This window comes from Alosa pseudoharengus, unplaced genomic scaffold (genome assembly GCF_046254945.1).
Source record: "Alosa pseudoharengus isolate Yale_2024_CS ecotype anadromous, Long Island Sound unplaced genomic scaffold, YU_APseudo_1.1 YU_APseudo_1.1_scf_9, whole genome shotgun sequence".
In the NCBI taxonomy this organism is placed as follows: domain Eukaryota; kingdom Metazoa; phylum Chordata; class Actinopteri; order Clupeiformes; family Clupeidae; genus Alosa; species Alosa pseudoharengus.
The window spans coordinates 35034842-35053040 of record NW_027468881.1 but is presented as its reverse complement, the minus strand read 5'-3'; the positions used below and the strand labels follow the sequence as shown (position 1 = coordinate 35053040).

The 18199-nt window shown below is 42.1% G+C and overlaps 3 protein-coding genes across 9 annotated transcripts; 2 read left to right on the top strand and 1 right to left on the bottom strand.

Moving 5' to 3' along the window:
• The first annotated feature begins 1008 nt into the window (after nucleotides 1–1008).
• Nucleotides 1009–6006, top strand: nfe2 (nuclear factor, erythroid 2). 3 transcript variants are annotated; one of them, XM_076276880.1, is made up of 5 exons: nucleotides 1009–1345; nucleotides 1975–2194; nucleotides 3376–3454; nucleotides 3585–3722; nucleotides 4401–6006. In XM_076276880.1, exons 3-5 carry the CDS (start codon nucleotides 3407–3409, stop codon nucleotides 5691–5693), a joined length of 1479 nt encoding a protein of 492 aa, XP_076132995.1. In that variant the 5' UTR covers nucleotides 1009–1345; nucleotides 1975–2194; nucleotides 3376–3406; the 3' UTR covers nucleotides 5694–6006. The 3 variants fall into 3 exon arrangements, with proteins under 3 accessions (XP_076132995.1, XP_076132993.1, XP_076132994.1); XM_076276878.1 differs by lacking the exon at nucleotides 1975–2194 and having other exon boundaries at nucleotides 1010–1345; XM_076276879.1 differs by lacking the exons at nucleotides 1009–1345; nucleotides 1975–2194 and adding an exon at nucleotides 2213–3201.
• Nucleotides 6007–6063: 57 nt separating this feature from the next.
• Nucleotides 6064–10463, bottom strand: hnrnpa1b (heterogeneous nuclear ribonucleoprotein A1b). 4 transcript variants are annotated; one of them, XR_012985030.1, is made up of 12 exons: nucleotides 10386–10463; nucleotides 9599–9715; nucleotides 9352–9498; nucleotides 9054–9264; nucleotides 8892–8969; nucleotides 8692–8793; nucleotides 8530–8607; nucleotides 8023–8220; nucleotides 7757–7915; nucleotides 7584–7669; nucleotides 6230–6309; nucleotides 6064–6145 (listed from the first exon to the last, which is right to left on the bottom strand). XR_012985030.1 is itself a non-coding variant. In XM_076276882.1 (11 exons), exons 1-10 carry the CDS (start codon nucleotides 10395–10397, stop codon nucleotides 7596–7598), a joined length of 1176 nt encoding a protein of 391 aa, XP_076132997.1. In that variant the 5' UTR covers nucleotides 10398–10463; the 3' UTR covers nucleotides 6064–6309; nucleotides 7584–7595. The 4 variants fall into 4 exon arrangements, 3 of the variants coding, with proteins under 3 accessions (XP_076132997.1, XP_076132996.1, XP_076132998.1); XM_076276882.1 differs by having other exon boundaries at nucleotides 6064–6309; XM_076276881.1 differs by lacking the exons at nucleotides 6064–6145; nucleotides 6230–6309 and adding an exon at nucleotides 7004–7338.
• A 622-nt stretch (nucleotides 10464–11085) lies between these two features.
• cbx5 (chromobox homolog 5 (HP1 alpha homolog, Drosophila)) lies at nucleotides 11086–17962 on the top strand. Of its 2 annotated transcripts, XM_076275611.1 has the most exons (6): nucleotides 11090–11194; nucleotides 12284–12386; nucleotides 12480–12669; nucleotides 12759–12975; nucleotides 14378–14478; nucleotides 16267–17962. In XM_076275611.1, exons 3-6 carry the CDS (start codon nucleotides 12530–12532, stop codon nucleotides 16406–16408), a joined length of 600 nt encoding a protein of 199 aa, XP_076131726.1. In that variant the 5' UTR covers nucleotides 11090–11194; nucleotides 12284–12386; nucleotides 12480–12529; the 3' UTR covers nucleotides 16409–17962. The 2 variants fall into 2 exon arrangements, with proteins under 2 accessions (XP_076131725.1, XP_076131726.1); XM_076275610.1 differs by lacking the exon at nucleotides 12284–12386 and having other exon boundaries at nucleotides 11086–11194.
• The last annotated feature ends 237 nt before the right edge of the window (nucleotides 17963–18199 follow it).

Sequence of the window (18199 nt, the reverse complement as noted above, 5' to 3'; positions counted from 1 at the left end):
CTGTGCACCTCAAATGGTCTCTCACCTGTGCTGCCTTTTAAACGAGTGTAAATCAGCTATCCCTGAGCAGTGCCGTACTCGAGAGGGCTGTAATCTGATAAGGTGCAACCCCTTCATTGACATCGCTCAATTGAATTAAAAGCACTTCAGATGACAACATAGTGATCTTTGTGAACCATCGGGTTGTGCAGCCAGTGTGCAAAGGGCCCTAGTAATTGTTCCGAAACAATCCAATTGATTGCCTTCATAAAGCCCTCGTAATGATTCCAAAACAGGGGGTAAAGACGTAGATGGTCAGTTGCTATGTGAGATGTAAGACACATTCCCGGCCTCTCTTCTCTCCTGCTCCCCACTCCCTCCGCCAGTGGCGTCCCTGCCAGATATAGGAACAATGTGGCCTTTCTTACCTGTTGGAGGTGTACATTCCATCCCTACTAAACTAAGTCACAAACCAGCCCCCCACCCTACCCCCCCTGCTCCCACACTCCCACTCTCTCCCTTACCTGGGCTCCCTCACCCCTGGCAGCTCCAGCTCAAGGTGCTTTGGAGTGCACTCCACAGTAGTGGCTCAACAACAAAGTATTCAGTGTGGGTGTCCTCTGCAGTAATAAGGCAAAACTGATCTGATGAAATGCAAGGCTTACCATGTTTCAATCTAAATTTGGGGTTTCCCTACAGAAAGAAAAAAACAGTTGCACAGTATCTGAAAGTCAGAAGTATTGAATGCAATATTTTGTCCACACCTATTGCAAGTATTAAAATGTAAGATGTGCATTTTTTAGCATTTGCAATTAATTAGCCATATATCACAATGTATTTTGAACCAAATATTTGCATCACAACCCACTTTATGAATTCACAGATTTTTTGTGGGTGTTTTATGTTTTGTGTGTGTGTGTGTTTGAACACTGTCCCTGTGTTATGAGAATGAAAAGATGTGTAGTGGAGGTTTAGAGGGTGGCTGGTGTTGTAGAACGGACAAAAAAAGTGTGGTGTGGGTGCTTTACAGGAAAGCTGCTTACATCGCCCACAGACACATCCCATTTATGCGAGTGACAGCCAGTGCAGAGCAGCAGAGACAGAGAGTGTGAGAGAGAACGAGAGTGAGTGAGTGAGAGAGAGAAAGAAAGAGGGAGGGAGGGAGAGAAAGAGAGAGAGAGAGCACATGCACAGTTTGGAGTTCAGAACTATCGGTCAAAGGCAGCCACTCATTCAAATGTGCCGTTCATTCCAAGTTTGAAAAAATTGTGTTCTATCACCTTTGCTATTCCTACCAGGATTATGTGACTTTCATTTCAAGTCACCTGCTCAAGACAATCAAGACAATCAAGACAATGATATTCGGGTATGTTTTTCTTTTCACTTTCTTAACTCCAAACATCAGTTTCTCTAAACTGTCTTTGAGAACATGTCACTATGTCTTTTGGTCTGTTTTTGTTCATTTTAAACAGTTGATTCTCATGTGAATCTTTGAGACTATAAGATCCACTAAAACTTTTTCATGAACAAAGTTGACTTAATACTCTGCCTGACATATGCAAGCCCATACACTAATATTATAAGGTTTTTTTTATTTTTATTTTTTAAAGTAACAGGTTTCTTTAAAATAATTTCAGTTATTGTCCATGGCTTGAGTTTATGCAGCTGAAAACATATTTTAGGAAACAAAACAAAAGTGTCATGTCATTTTGTTTCCTACATACAACCAGAACGTTTTAAATGCATATGACATGTATTTTAACATCCGAGGTACATTTAATTTAGTCTCACTATTTTGTTTCTCTTTCACTTTGTGGATGCCATAAATATTCATAGACCAAAACCTTAGAAGAAGGAAATGTTGTGAGGCAAATAAACCATAACAATGCAATGAAGCTGCATTTGGATATGAATATGGCTAGGACACAGAACCAAAACAGGCCAGATAGTGAGTGCTGTCATGAGACAAGATGCTTGAATATAACTTGAATACAGCTTTTCATACAGCTCATTCACGACAGCCCATTACAAATGGATCATTTGTAGAGTACAAAGTCATGGGCCGGGCAGCACCAGTCCTGATGTTGAAACCAAGGTGGTGGCCAGCGCTGTGTCGCTTGTAAAGAAGGGGAAACAGAGAAAGGAAATCTTCCCCAGTAAGTGGTGAGGGCAGGATATGAGAATTGTGTCTCACTCTTCTGCTATAGTGCAACAGGTATGATAAATGATTAATTTTAAACATAAAACATTTAAACATGTAAAACATTTAAACATTTAAACCTGATAAAACATAATTATCTAATAATGGCCACACTGCCATGATATGCCATACTGTAACAACGACACATCAAAGAACTATGAAACGCTGTCCATATGGTTTGACATTCTGATATAAGTTAAGGTTACGCTTATGATAGGTTTTTGGCTTGCATATGTCATAGTGCTAAAACATTGAGGATAATGTCGCTTTTATTTCTCCTTGGAACAAGAACATATTCATATAATGTACAGGACAAAGAGCTGAATTCTGCCTTAAAACCCCAAAAAATTCCATTTGACCGACCAAAATGTTTATTTGTATTTCCAAAACACAAAGGCTTCTGTAAACAAATAAACGGTCACTGTGGCATAATCATAATTGTGATGTTTTGGAAGATGTCTCTACTGAGAATAAACAGGTTTATTGGATTGAAGGCAGGAAAAAGAAACAGTTACAACCAACATCCAGACAAACTCAAACATCATGTTCAGAAGCAATGCATATAACTGGCCTCCACTATTGCCGCAAACAGAGTAAAACATATTTCCATTATAGAATGGCCTTGCATGGTACAACAACAGTGTTTAGTAATTCATTTAAAAGTTTGTATTATTTTCATGCTCATTATAGAGTAATATAGCTTCATGAGGGAAAATATTTCACATCCCTGTGCTTCATGGCATATAGCCCTCAGCCTTCACTGACACATGTGTTGCTGGCTGTGGCTCTGCTGTCAGTCCTCGTCCTCCGGTCACCAGAGAAGGCACACGCTGGTGTGTTGTAGATTGTCTTATCAGGGAAGGGCATGGCTGCCCCGTGGCCCAGCTGATATGAGAAATCCAACCCAATGAAACGCAGTACGGCTCAAAACTGTGACATTACCAACAGGCGGGAAGATAAAAATTTAGTGGAACAACAGCAAAAAAGTCTCCGATGTTACATGTGTTTGCTTTTTCTGTTAGGTGTGTTTGTGGTTTAAGACGAATTAGCTTAACCAAGGAGTTATTTTATGTTATTTTCATGTCCTGTGAACTGTAGGCACTAAGCTTATTAGTGCACTTGTGGCTTCCCTAGGCTGCTGAGGGAGACTAAGGGCTCCGAGTGGGCTGATTACATTTACTTTTTGCGTTTCACAGGAGTGCTGGCTGCAACAGGAGTCTTGTCTGAATGTGTTCAGCAGCCAACTGCATGCTCCCCCTGAGAAAGAACTGCGAAGTAAGTTTTAAAGAGTTAGAAGGTTACTTGGTCCATCTGTAAATTTGCTGCATTTTGTCACCATTTTAAAGAGAGAAACAATTAGATTCAAATGGATTTTCTAACAATTTGTCACACTTTCTTGCCCAAGGGACTGGCAAACCTCGGACGGCTTAATGGGGGAGCATCAATGCCCATCAGTGCCACTGGGTTCAGGATGCACCGACTGCCTCAGGATTCAGACATGGACTTCACTTGGCAGGAGCTGATGGCCATTACAGAATTACAGGTACAATGTCTCAATGTGCAAGCAGAAATGCCAAGCTTATTACAATATGGTGATAGTGGAAGACATTATTTAAAAATTAGCATAATAGCATATATTATTTATAGAGCGTTATTAGAAATAATATAAAATGACACATTTGAAATGGGGAAAGTGAGCCCATTTCTGAGACGGAGAATATGCTAATCCTCTCCAGAAGAGTTCGGTGACTTTTAATAAAATAAATCATTACATTTAAACTGTTGGGAACGCACCCCAAAACACACACACACATTCTGGTAAAATCTTCAACAATGGGCCAATTGAGTGATGGGGGCATAAAGACAGAGGAGAAGAAGGGGCCAAGTGCTGTATGTTGCAAGCAGCCCCCTGCACTGCACAATGACCATCTGTTTCTACATGTAACCTGAGCAGAGCTAAGTGAGCTGTGCATAAGCTACGGATGGCGCGCACACACACACACAGGTGGGCAGGGCTTGTGGTTTTAATCCAGTTGATGATGTAGGGAAAAAAAGGATCGTCACTTTTTTACAATCCCTCCAGTATATGTTCATAAAAATATTTGTTTGTTTGTTTCTAAGCCTATATTGAATGTGTTTCCTTAGAAGCGACTTAGGTAAAATCAGAGATGTCATGGTTGTTTGGGGTCAATGCTTTAAATTGCATGTTATTTCATTGCAGGATCTTGAGGTCCCGAGTGAGAGTCAGTATGAGAATGGACCTTATCCTCCGATGGAGCCGCCAGTGTCTGTTGGGGGTTTTGGAATAAATCAGAGCCACTCTGGGACTCTAACTCAGGGGTGCGATGTGACCTCTGTGGGCTATGAGGGATCATACCACGAGGTGATGCCACCATGTCAGCGGCTGGGCCCGGAGATGGACTCTCACTACGCACACTGCAGCAGTCAGCTGGCCTCCAGGCTGCTTCCCGGTACCCAGTCTCTGCAACCGCCACTCATGAGCCTGCTTGAGCATATGAACTTGGTGGGCACCAGCCACGGTCTTGAAAAACACGGTCTCGGGCACTCCCACAGCACAGGGCTTGGGCTTGGCCACAGCAAACAGCAGCATGCAGCCATCGATGACATGGAGTCTGACTCTGGTCTGTCACTGGGTTCAAGCCCCCCACTGGCCTCTCCAGAGAACGGTGTAACCAGTATAACCACCTATGCTTGCACAGAGCCAGGAGTGGCTTATGCGGAGGGTGAAATGGAGGCGGGTATGGGGGAACACGGCAGGATGAGAGACAGCCTTGTTTACCCTATGGAATACCACCATCACCACCACCCTATGAACCACTTCCCTGGCCCCCCCTCCACCTCTTACTTCCCCATGGCCCCCAGCTTGCCTCCCCTCCACCACCAGCACCACCAATCTCACTCGGCGTATCCACTCAAGCAGCAACAGATCTTACCCAGCACTGCCCTGCACGTCAACAGTCCCGGTGTGTCCAGCAGCCGTGCAGGCTCCTGCTGTACAAGCTCATACACCAAGCCAAAGGGGCCTGGTGCCCCCGTGCCCCTGAGCAGAGACGAACGACGAGCCATGGCTCTGAAGATCCCTTTCCCTTTGGAGAAGATAATCAACCTGCCTGTCGACGACTTCAACGAGCTGTTGACCCAGTACACGCTCAATGATTCCCAGCTCGCCCTGGTGCGCGACATCCGTCGGCGGGGGAAGAACAAAGTGGCAGCGCAGAACTGCAGGAAGCGCAAGCTGGAGAACATCGTGCACCTGGAGGGGGAACTAGGGCAGCTCCGCGCTCAGCGAGAGCACTTGGCCAGAGAGCGCGTGGACTACCAGCGAAGCCTGGCCGTCATCAAATGCCGTCTTTCTGAGCTTTATACCAAAGTCTTCTCACAACTCCGCGATGAAGAGGGCCACCCCTACTCTCTAGATGATTATTCTCTCCAGCAGACCAATGATGGCAATGTGTACTTAGTGCCTCGTAATGCAGCACTAGAGGTGGAATAATACCAATGAATCAGAATTGAGCTTTACCTTGCATTAGACAAATTTCTACCTGATATTCCCACATGCTGCAATACTATCCTACATATCTTAGCATCTATTGCACAACGTGTTTGTGATGAAAGAACTTTTGAGTTACACAACTGAGCAGGTCTTCCATAAATAAGCAGAGCAATTACTTAAACTGCCAGGGTGTTTGATACATTTTGGCAGTACAAACACGATTACTGAAGTTTTTAAATGTAGGTCATATTTGCAAGAAACTGTGCTAGCTGTTATCTTCAGGAGCATTACAACCCAAGATGGTTAAAATTTATTTTTTGTATGTATTTGCCCATTTCTTGCTCACTAGACAAAGAAAGTTCCAAACACATTGTGTAAAAAATTAAAATATTTTATTAAAAATAAACATTGTAAAAAAGTTTAAAAACTTAAAAAGCTTCACCACTATAGGCCTTCCTGTGGAAAAAAGGGACAAAATGAGCAGCACACTCCACTGTAAGTATAGATAGATAAATAAAACACACATATGTACATACATCATACAGTTTCCTTTTATCGTCAGGCCTCTCAGCGGGTATCTGTCCAGCACCTGGGACAACTGGTCACAAATGATCACCTAAGAAAAGGAAACTGCACTTAGAACAAGACAAGTGAATTCATCTAGACATTTGTCGTACTACCTACAAATGCATGCATTACAAAAGTGTAGGAGACTACTGTTACATTCTGAACATTAACCTAGATACCTCTGGTAATCTACAGTAATTCAAACTTCACAAGCATAATATGGTCCAATACAAAGTTCTCATGTAGAGTCCAGTTGAAAAGGCTGTTCTTACCTATGGGAGCTTTATAAAGCCTTTGGTAGTTGTGGCCTGCTAGTCTCAGTGGCGACCTGTACTCACTTTCCCCTGCTTCTCTGGCTCCTGGCGTTGATCTACTCCTCTCCCTCAGCTTGCTTCCATGGTTAGCTTTATGCACATGTAAGCTAGCCTCTTGTAGCTCACATCTTTCCAAGCACTTCATTTGGCCTCAGACTGCCAACTGCTTACACTTTAGTCATTAAGACCGAGGTTTCATTGATTTAGCAGTTGGCCATGTCGATGTTGGCATTTGGATATTCAAGACTTCTTCAGAGTACTATTTAAATTTGACCAATATGGTGGTCAAGACTAAACTCCACATACACCACCATCCTCCAACAACTGCCCATCCATAATAGTTCCTTCTGACAAGTGTGCAAATCAACTGAAGAATCCCAAAGACCACACCCCCCCCCCTTTACCCCAAAAGAGACTAACAACTGGATCTCGGTTTAAAAAAAAGAAACACGTTTATTTCAACTTGATTGGTTTCATTTACATAAAAATAAAGATGGGACTGACTTAAAAAGTAATCTACATGTAAAAACCTCATTGGAATGCTTATCCAGAAATGACATATAAAATAATCCTGTTTGACAAACACAAAATTCATGAAACCTCACACATGATTTTTGCACTATTGTACACATCTCTTCTTTGTGGCAGCGGTAACCTGCCACAACTGTTTGGCTGAGCAGATCTAGCGGGAGTAAACCTGCAGCTGCCCTGTCACCTCTCCTGTTCTCCTCTCGCCTGTTCTCCACTCTCCTAAGTACTGAGTCCTGTTGAACAATATGGAACAACATTGTTAAACCTGCACACTGACTTGGGTCATCTACAGATCCATACCAGGCACTTAAGATTGAAAGCTTATGCACAGGAGTGCATTTCAGTAAGATTCAAAGATGAGTCAGCACTGCTTCTCAGTTTACACTACATGTGCGCAGCAATACAAGCCTAACATTCCACTTAATGACAGTTTAGCTGCAACACTGGAATTGTGTGGCGCACTGACTGAAGCACCAACCTGTCAAAACGTCTAGTAGCGCCGTCCTCCCGAGCCACCTCCATAGCCACCACCGCCTCCCCCACTAGAGCCCCCTCCATAGCCACCTGAGGGACAAAGACATCAAGTCATCAAGTTGAGGCCACAGTTCAATGCTCAAGGAAAAACCCCACTCATGTGTGCATGATGCTTACCACCATAGGGGCCACTACTCCTGCCGCCACCGCCGCCTCCACCTCCAAAGTTACCACCCTTCATGGGACCGTAGTTTGATGCCTGGTTGTTGTAGTTGCCAAAGTCATTGTAGTTGCCGCCACCACCACCACCGCCGCCACCACCACCACCAAAGTTGCCTAGAAAATACAACACATACAGATAATGACTTACACGTATGAAACAGTCTCGCAAAACTACAGTAGCTAGGAGTGCTTCTCTTAATTTCACCACATCCAAGTCTTACCGCCATAGTTGCCTCCGTTGCCATTGTAGTTGTCATAGCCATTGCCTCCATAGCCACCACCCTGGTTGCCATAGCCTCCACCACCTCCACCTCCATATCCACGGTTACCACCACCATATCCAGGCCCACCGCCGTAGCCACCTAAAGACAGAGAGTCTTCAGTTGGGACTACTCTTGAATCCTTTTCTTGAAATCCACCTAATTTGGCAGATTAGATTAATTTGGCAGATTAATAGTGCTACACAATTTGGGGGAAAATCAGATTTCTGACAAATACTACAATTTGATTTACAATACAACTTGGGCCATTCTTGATTGAGAAGTAAGCCTAGTACACGAGAAGCACAACACTTATGTAAGCCTTACTGCCCTTCACACAAGGATGTCACAAGTATAAAATCATTGAGCATCAACTGCACAATTAATTTCAACCTTTGCAATTAGCCAATTGCATCGATTAAAAATTGACAGAGTTAAAACAATTGTGCAGCCATAGAGTGTACACACCATCGCCTCCATAACCATTGTTGTAGCCATCTCCACCACCACCATATCCTCCTCCACCACCACCTCCTCCTCTTCCTCCTGAAAAAATAAAATCTCAGGTCAATTCCACAATGTACTACCAAGACTCATTTAGTCCAGTTATTTGAACAGCTGAATACTTACCACGACCTCCAAAGTAGCCTTCCCGTCCACCACCAAAGTCATTGCCATATCCACCACCTCTGCCAAAGTTGCCACCACCACCACCTCCTCCTCCCCCCCTTCCTGTAAATCAGAAGGAAATTAGATCCTCATGTTTAACAGTGAGCCAATCGATGGATCATTTGAATTGCTGCCTCACAAATTATCACTCATGCCCATACCCGTGTTCTGCATCTCTTGCTTGGAGAGGGCCTTCCTCACTTCACAGTTGTGACTGTTCACTGTGTGGTACTTCTGAACTAAAAAAAAAAATATATATAAGTATATACCGGGACAAGCATTCTTAGCAACTTTAAACATGACCAATCATTAATTATACTTACTGACAATACGGTCAACTGCATCATGGTCATCAAATGTGACAAATGCAAAGCCTCTTTTGTTGCCAGTTTTGTGATCAACCATAATGTCAATAGCGTCAATTTTTCCAAATTGTTCAAAATAGTCACGCAGGTGGCCTTCATCTGTATCCTCTTTAATACCACCCACAAAAATCTTTTTGACTGTGATGTGTGCTCCAGGTCTGTTGGAATCCTGAGGGTGACAACAAAGAACCACGTCAGTTTCTGTATCAGGATCAAAATCACACTGCCTAAAAGTGATTTTAATCTACTCAGTTACCTCTCTGGACACTGCACGCTTAGGCTCGACAAGCCTTCCATCTACTTTGTGAGGCCTAGCCGACATGGCCTCATCAACTTCTTTCACAGAAGAATATGTAACAAATCCAAATCCTCGTGACCGCTTGGTCTGAGAATCCCTCATGACCTAAAAGAAAAAAATAAGTGAGCACCTCAGTCCTGAACACAGTTAAATTCAGTTACGTGTTCGGCTTGATATGGAATCATGATAGACTACTGCTACTTACCACACAGTCTGTTAGTGTTCCCCATTGTTCAAAGTGAGCACGTAAACTCTCATCTGTTGTCTCGAAGCTCAAACCTCCAATGAAGAGCTTCCGAAGCTGCTCCGGCTCACGTGGGACCTGTGAAGACAGAAAGGACATGCGTATTAGAAAGTGTTGTTAGTGAATCATGTCGGCTAATGCTAACAGAATGCTAATAGGATATGTCGCAACAGGAGGCGTTAGCATGCACAGGACTAACAGTTACGGGGTAATCAAAATGGACCATCCCAATCTCTAAAACGTCCCTTATGAATACGTAATAAATATGACTGCACAGCACAGCAACATAAAAAGGATACTACAGTGGGATTATTCTTGCACACAGGTTAGCTAACACTAGCTAGCTACAGAATGGCTAACGTTACTTAGTCAAAGGTTGCCGCGGCGCCGCCGCCATGTTGACATGTGGTTAACAGATGAAGAACAAAGCGATGAGCACTTTTATCCAAATACGACGCTATGGAATTGCATTTTAAACGCAACCCATTCGTTAAAACAACATTAACGTCAACTAAAAAATACTCATCACTTGAGAGATACACATGCTCTTGTTTTCGCAAATCACAACCATGAGGCCTACAGGGCCGGTTGACAAAATGGCGGTGCAATCTTAACTGGATTCGTGCACAATGACTATGGTAAACTGCATATTGTTAAATGCATCGGCGTGAAAACTATCTTAAGGCACTTACATCATAATTTCAGCGGTACATCGAAACAATATATTCTACAATAAACGTATTCTTACCTCCTTAGACATTTTGCGCTCTGACAATTTCTCCCGACCGACAGTATGCTGTGAGGAGAATCTAGGACAGACTCTGAAAATGGATATGGGAGTTGGATTAAATAATTGACGATAGACCCGCCCAATAAGCTGTCTAATTGGTCAGAATTTCCCGCTGCCGTCACATTGTTACTTCCTCTGATTTTGTATTGGTCTAATTGTAAGTCAATACACTACCTATCCAATGATATTGCGCACCAGAGACGTTTAGACCAATCGAAGAACAGTACACAAAAAGGGCGTTCCCTGTGGCGACGTGCGAAATGCTTAAGGCGTGCATTTCATTTGGCTACAATGTCTAAGAAAATGTATCGACAATGCAACAGTGTGATGTTCTAAATGTATCTAATGTTACAAAACCAACTGTATCGAAAAAGATATGTATATAAAAAACACGTCAAACAAGTGCAGTGATGAATACGTCCAGTAAACCCCATTGAGCTCACTTTAATTATTCTCTAACCACACAGATCCTGTAAACGAGAATGCAGGTGTGTTAACATGTCAGTAACATACGCTCTATATAGTTATATCCAGTGATAACTTTCATAATAAAACGGTGTGTAGCCTCGGACAATCCAGTATTTTTATCGTTTCGATACAATGCGCATACGCATGCGTACACACGGCGGCCATTGTGTATTTTGGCGCGCTGAGCACATCTGCAGCTGCGTACAGAGAGGAGGAACTACGGGTGAAACCTAATTTCTTATTAGCTGACTAGCCTCGCGTTTGGTGTAGTTTGTCCCTGAATCTTAGAAAACTGTGCGGTGAGTGTTCGTTAGTGATCTTACGTTCGTTGACAAAATTCGCTAACAAATCTTAAATCAACAGTAAAGAAGAGTAGATTTAGCTAGTAACTGACCATGGATTAATCTGCGACTTGGTAACTAACATTGGCTAAAAAGACAGACGTTAGGATAAAGAAGCTTGATATAACGTTAACCTCTGAGCTAATCAAATAACTTGACTGGTTGTCCTCCCTCGCGTAAAATGAGATTTGTGTACGATAACGTTACTCTGACCGACAACAGGAAACTATAAAGGAATGTGTATAGAACAGTGTGTAACATGTAGCTGCTAACAAAAAAAAAATGGATAGTTAACCTGTAAAAATCTGTCTGTCCGCTATCAGTAGCTAGCAAGCTAAGAAATGTTAGCTACCTGGCTAGGCACACCGTATGCACTGTCGTGGTAACAAAACGAGCTGACTTGCTAGGCTGAAAGCTAACTGTTAGCTGTTTACAAGGATACGACTGACGAGACGGGAGATTGACTGGTTGATGTGTACTAGAAATTAACGTTAGCAACATCAAATGTATACTGAAATCTTTTTGGCTCTTCTGGCGGTCTATGTTGTCACATCTTCATAATATTTCCCATGTTGCCAAGCCATTAGCTCTAAGGGCTAATGTTAACGGGCCACTCAATGGTAAACACCATAACTGACGCTACTGTACCACTCATCGGTTTAGTGGGATCTCGTAAGATAAAATCTGATATCTTTGCTAAAGCACTCTTTTTGCATTATTTGTATTAATCAGCAGCCCTTGGCATGTTGCAAGCTACTCAGCTGATGTGCAGTTATTAACTCAACATTGCTGGGAATATCCTGGACATCTATCAGCAAGTGGGACTTTGCATAAGCGTTCAATATGTTTACGTTTACGAGGAAGTTTTTGAAACTGCAGTTTCTGCAAATAGTTGTCAATCTAACCTGTCTGACAAGGACGGTCTTGTGTTACTTAGAATGGATCTTGATGGACCACGTGCAACATTTGTATACATTTTTACAGCAGACCGTGTATTGCCTTTTGAGATGTCTTGTTCATATATCACATTTTTCGGTTTGATGACAGGAGGAGGTGGAAGTGCAGCTCCTTGCATCTGATCTGTCACACTGACATCTCCACTAAATACCCCAGATCCCCTTTTTCCATCTGCACCTCTCAACACCAGGAAGTGTGGAGTAAAAGCAACATGTTTATGTAAATAAGCCAGCAACGTTCCATGTGCAAATTTCATGTGATATCATCTTTTCTTTAACTGTTCTAGGAAGAAAATCCTCCCTCATTGGGTTAGGAGTTTTCAACTGAGGCATAGTAATGGGAAAGAAGAACCAGTCACAGGATGGAAGCTCGTCTCAGTCATCTGAGGAGGAAGAATATGTAGTTGAAAAGGTTATAGACAGACGAGTCGTGAAGGGCCGTGTTGAATATTTCCTGAAATGGAAAGGTTTCTCAGAGTAAGTCTGGTGTTGTTTATTCATATATTGGTGGTGTTCTGTAATGGGTCACCATATCTTGAGTCTGACATTGATCATTGAAATGATAGGAAGCACAACACCTGGGAGCCGGAGAAGAACCTGGACTGTCCAGACCTCATTGCTGAGTTCATGAAGACTTACAAAAAGGGAAGCAACCCCCCAAGCAGCGGTGGAAAGTCCTCCAACACAAGTTCGACACCACGGGCCAAGGATGGTAGCAGCAACAAGAGAAGCTCGGCAGAGGAGGATGAGGAAGGAGGCAGCAAAGCCAAACGGAAAAAAGAGGTGATGGTGAAAGCTGGAATGATAGTGCATGTGCATGCTACATTGTGTCATTCTAACAACCAAGAACTGTTTTATATCTTCATTATCCATGTGATATTAATCCATATTTAAAGTAGTTTTACTGTATTTTATGTAATAGATCTGGAGGTTCTCTCAATGGCACATGTTTGTATAATAGTGCTGTAGAGCTTTAGAACAAAAGCTTCAATGAGAACCGTGAACATAGTCATTTTGGAGCAGGGTGTGTATCCATGTTGCAATATAACCTGTCCGTGTATTTGTTCATAGTTCAATATCTTCAGGTGACAAAATCTGAAGATGTACTTTGTTATTTAATTTGGAATTTCAGGATACACTATATGGACAAAAGCATAGCATAAGCATCCTGGCAAGGCTTTTTACAAGATTCTGGAGTGTGTGTGGGGTTTTATTTTACTCTTCATGCAGAGGAGCATTTGTGAAGTCGGACTCTCGTGTTGTACGGGTAGGCCTGGCTCGCAATCTCCGTTAGTTCATCTTCAAGGTGTACGATGGGGTTGAGGTCAGGGCTCTGCCACGTCTGAAGTTCTTCCACATCAAACTCACCCAAACATGTCTTTATGGACCTTGCTGTGCGCACCCTATGATAGTAACACGCTTGAATTCACTGAACTCCTTAGAACAATTAATTTTTTCACAAGAAATGTGAATGTAGACTGCAAGACTTGGTGATTGATTTTGTACACCTGTGGCAATGGGTCTGAATGAAACACATGAATCCAGTGATTGTATTTATGGTGTAAATGTGAGATCAATATGCTGTTTGTTCATTGTGCATTTACATGCACAGTAGTAATCTGACTATTTACCATGTTCAGAATAAAACAATACTGTGAATATAGTGTTTACTGTAGAATATTCCATTCATGGTCCCATTTACATGTAACTCAGCACAGTCTGATTATAACTGGTAAAGAAGGTTGATCAAGGTTCTAAACCATCTCCGTTATTAGTGTTTCACATTCCGTAATTGTTTCTGCACTGAAAATTTGAATAGGCTCTTATAATGAAATGAAGGTGTATATATGCCTACAATGCAACTCAATAATGCAACCAAGATTGGAATGCCCCACATGCCTTAATTTGATTATTGCTTATTCCAACTATGACCTTATTCGGTTAATCAGAAAATGCTGTTTATTTGGTAGCGTCTTATTTGGAAAATGTACTTAATGGCGGATATGACTGATTTGACAGAGTAATGTTTTAGTGTAGAAGTGTGTTATTTGTTTGCTTGCTCTTTCTCTATGTCTTTTGGGGAAAGATGCACAGAAGACTTTCTCTCTCCTTTTTATCTAAGATGATCAAATTTGATTTCTTTTAAATGAAGTACTGATTTCCTTTCTTTGCCCTTCATATATAGGATGCTATCCTCGTAGCGCGGGGCTTTGAGCGAGGCCTGGAACCGGAGAAGATCATTGGTGCCACAGACTCCTGTGGAGACCTAATGTTCCTCATGAAATGGTGAGAAGCTCGCATTCAGCCCAAGACAATGCAGAGCCCTTAATCATTTACATCTAAAAAGCAAATGCTAATCTCTCTTGGCTGGTCAGAGGCCAAAGTGTGAAAACCTACGCCCAAATCAGCACTGCACCATAGTCTGGAAAGTCCTTACTTTAGGTGTGGGAAGGAAAAGCCATCATCCACAGTATCACTACATTAGCGTTTTGGTGTCTATCTTTGTAAGCTCTACTAACTCTACTGATTGGCAACAAGATTAAATACTTATACACAGTTCTTTGAGTGCACAAAGAGAGAAAATAACTTAAACAAATTCTTACCAAGTAATATCATCAACACATTATCGGAATATGCAGTACATCACAATCATGGAATTGGTTCTTTATGTAATTTCTGTTGTTTTAAACAACATATATGTAAGCAAAAATCAATAGAAGGAGAAACTAAAACTAAAACATAATTTAAGAGGAAGAAATTAAATCTGCATTTGCTAAGAGTTATGTCGGTATATTCAGTGTTGTGCGTGAACGAGTTCAAAAGAACGCGTTCATTGAACACGCTCATTTTTTCGTGAACGTTGAACTGAACGCAACACATTTTTTAATAAAGAACTTGAACGTGAATTAGTTCACATTATGTGTCATGAACGGCAGACATCACTGTAAATGAACGTTGGAATTTGTTTTCCATTGAAAACTGAGTGACATCTGTTTTCTCTTTTGAAACGCAACGAGAGAAAGTTCCTCCCTCCTGTATTCTCGCTGGTGCCGCTTAAATCATGTAGGCCTATCACCAGACAGAAATGATTTTGACATTGTGTGCGCAATGCATTGCGGGCAACGTAGTGTCCGGCTGAGAATAGTTGAATAGCATACTGGTTTCCGCACAACGTTACCTGTGATGAATTGCAGCAGAGCGGGGTAGGCATAGCAACGCCGCGTAGCAGGCAACACCGAGATCGCGGAGGGCTGGAGGAGCGAGAGAGAGAGAGACAGACCAATGACGAGAGTGAGAGAAAGCGCTGCAATTTAAAAAAAATGGCTAGTGGAAGTGATGGCACGGAGACTGGTCTACCTTGTCTGTACTGCTGCAAGTTTCATCACCTGGTAAGAAACCCACAATTGCAGTGTCAGGAGCAAATGTCTACAATGAGCAGCTTCAAAGAACGTATAGTGATTTCTAGCTCGTAGTGTGAAAAAAAGTATTTATTTGAATATTTCACGAAAAAAGTCAAATGAACTGAACTTTGAACTAGTTCAGAATTAAAATTGTGAACTTTGAACGTGAACTGTTCACTTTGAGCATGTATGAACTGAACTTGAACTAGTTCAGAAAAGCTGTGAACTGGCACAACACTGGGTATATTGTTGCATCTGAATTGTAAAACATTTTAGCAGTTGTTGGCTCGTTTAGTCTACTGGGGGGGGGGGGGGGGGGGGGGGGGTGGCAGTAATTGTCCTCACACCAATTAAGGCCCATTCACACCAGAACCACCACACACACACCGGTACCACTCCACCAGACTTTCTGGTATTCAAGTGTTAATTACTATTTTAATGAGCATTTACACACATTTGTAATATGAATACCGTTTCGGCAGTTTTAAGGTCTCACAGGCACATTGATGTCCTAAAATTATTATAGAACAATATCTTTTCATTATGCCTTTTCATAAGAGTTCATATTTATTTAATGCTGCTTTTTTGAGTGTTTTGTCAGAAAAGTTTGTCTTTTCAAGACCATACCAAAACATTTTAGGTTTAATGTCCTGTTTCTATCTCTCATTTGCAGGAAGGACTCAGATGAAGCAGACCTGGTGCTTGCCAAAGAAGCAAATCACAAGTGCCCACAGATAGTCATCGCCTTCTACGAGGAGCGTCTCACTTGGCACGAGGACGGTGACAAAAAGGAAAAGAGTGTAGTGGAGGCGTGAGGAGTGGGGTACCCCCACACGCGCACACACACACACACACACACACACACACACACACACACACACACACACACACACACACACCTCTATTGACACACATGCACCCTCATATCCCCCCTCCACGTGTCACTGGTTCTCAACTTTGATATTTTATTTTTTTAAACAAAGAAGAGGGGAACCGCGAAAGAACAAGGCTTGCCAGGAGACAGGGCCCTGTCTGTCAAACAACCTTCGATTCCAAATCCAACTGAGAAACAGTCCAGAACGGTGATGGCACATTTGGATTTAGGATGGAAGGAAAGTGATTTTATTATCCTAGGTTATTAGTATTCCCCCCACACTCTATGCTTCAGTTTGTTAAGTCATCTTGCTCCTGTAAACTTCTTCTTACACTGTAATTGTGGTGGGGTAAAAGGACCAGTGCTCTCTGGTTTGCTCCTAGATTGTATTTCCTCTGTTGGTGGTTCTCAATCTAGCTTTGTATCCCCCTTGCATTCTACCTTTTCCTTCATAGATAGTAGAACTCGTCTGTGGCCCACTGATTAGCCCAAGATGGTGTGTTTAGCTAATCTAAGGTATCATGCCATGACTCAAAGGGATAGATAGAAGGCATCGAGGCCAGAGAAGGATTGAGAACCCTTAGTCCATGTGAATGGAAAAGAATGGGAGGTTTGTGGCAGCATTTTCTACTTATTTTCTCTTCCGCGTTGGATGAACTATAATAAACTGTGTAGGTCTTGTCACAATGTATGATGCTTTTGACCTGCTCTGACTTTTTATTTTTTATCTTTTAACACCAATGTGTCAAGTTGATTTTTATTTTCCATTTTTGATTGACCTATTTGTAACTCGTTAAATCAAAGAAAATTGCATCCCTAAGTTTTGTCATGTGCAGTGAAAGGCATAATTGTATAATATACATTTGTATTCTTGTACTCAGTATTTTAAAAAATCCTGATATTTCTTCCTCGAGGCCTGTATTTTGACTTGTGTACTACTGCCCGCAGTGTTCCAATTTGGCCAAGAGTCTCTCTCCTCGACATGCCACTTTCATCATCAAAGCACAGTTTGTCGCCAGAACACTGACACACCCCATAACGTGCTGGACTGTCTTGACAATCCCACATCCCAAGCAGACCCCAGGATTAGCCAGACAACACGCAGCACGCCGACAAGTCTGGGCCCACATCTCCACCCAGTGGTGCGAGACCAAACAGGATTGTTACCAAACCAGTAACTCTTGATGAGTGGGAACTCATTCTGTTTTAAATCTGTTATTTTTTTTTGGTTATCATGTGTTGAAAGATGCACAGTTTAGTTGCAAAGTGTTTTACTAGTTACAAGGGTTAGGATTTTTTTTTTTGTATGTCCTTTTATTATTTTTGCTCTTAAATGGCTATCCACATCCTCCCTCTGATCCATTATTTTCTGTTATTTCTTTCAATCAGTGTGTTCATTTAAACCACATGTTTTATCATGGTGAATGCTTTGTCCGGTCACATTTTGTATGTCTTGTAGCATATTCCAGTAAACCTAATTTTCAACATTACACAATGTAAGTGCATGTGATAAGTACTTCCTGTGTTTCCCTTGAGTAAAATGTGTTCACTTGTTTTAACAAACTAAACAGGGTAATACCACCATCATACCAGCAGATGGCAACAATTAAAATTAATCCGTTTTCAGGCCACGGCATCGAGAATATCTTGCTTCTGAGGCAATAGGGCCCTATTTTGAAGGCTGTGTTGTTATTGGCCAGTGTTGTTGACTTTACCCAAGCTCATTTAGTAC

Excerpts from the sequence above, each read along its gene's own strand:
- nfe2 (XM_076276880.1), top strand. The coding sequence starts at position 3,407 with ATGTGTTCAGCAGCCAACTGCATGCTCCCCCTGAGAAAGAACTGCGAA. Across the intron at positions 3,455-3,584 it reads CCCTGAGAAAGAACTGCGAA|GGACTGGCAAACCTCGGACG; the intron begins GTAAGTTTTAAA and ends TTCTTGCCCAAG. Across the intron at positions 3,723-4,400 it reads TGGCCATTACAGAATTACAG|GATCTTGAGGTCCCGAGTGA; the intron begins GTACAATGTCTC and ends ATTTCATTGCAG.
- hnrnpa1b (XM_076276882.1), bottom strand. Across the intron at positions 9,499-9,598 it reads GAACACTAACAGACTGTGTG|GTCATGAGGGATTCTCAGAC; the intron begins GTAAGTAGCAGT and ends TTTTTCTTTTAG. Across the intron at positions 8,221-8,529 it reads CAATGGTTATGGAGGCGATG|GTGGATTTCAAGAAAAGGAT; the intron begins GTGTGTACACTC and ends CTGCCAAATTAG.
- cbx5 (XM_076275610.1), top strand. The coding sequence starts at position 12,530 with ATGGGAAAGAAGAACCAGTCACAGGATGGAAGCTCGTCTCAGTCATCT. Across the intron at positions 12,976-14,377 it reads AAGCCAAACGGAAAAAAGAG|GATGCTATCCTCGTAGCGCG; the intron begins GTGATGGTGAAA and ends CTTCATATATAG. Across the intron at positions 14,479-16,266 it reads CTAATGTTCCTCATGAAATG|GAAGGACTCAGATGAAGCAG; the intron begins GTGAGAAGCTCG and ends TCTCATTTGCAG.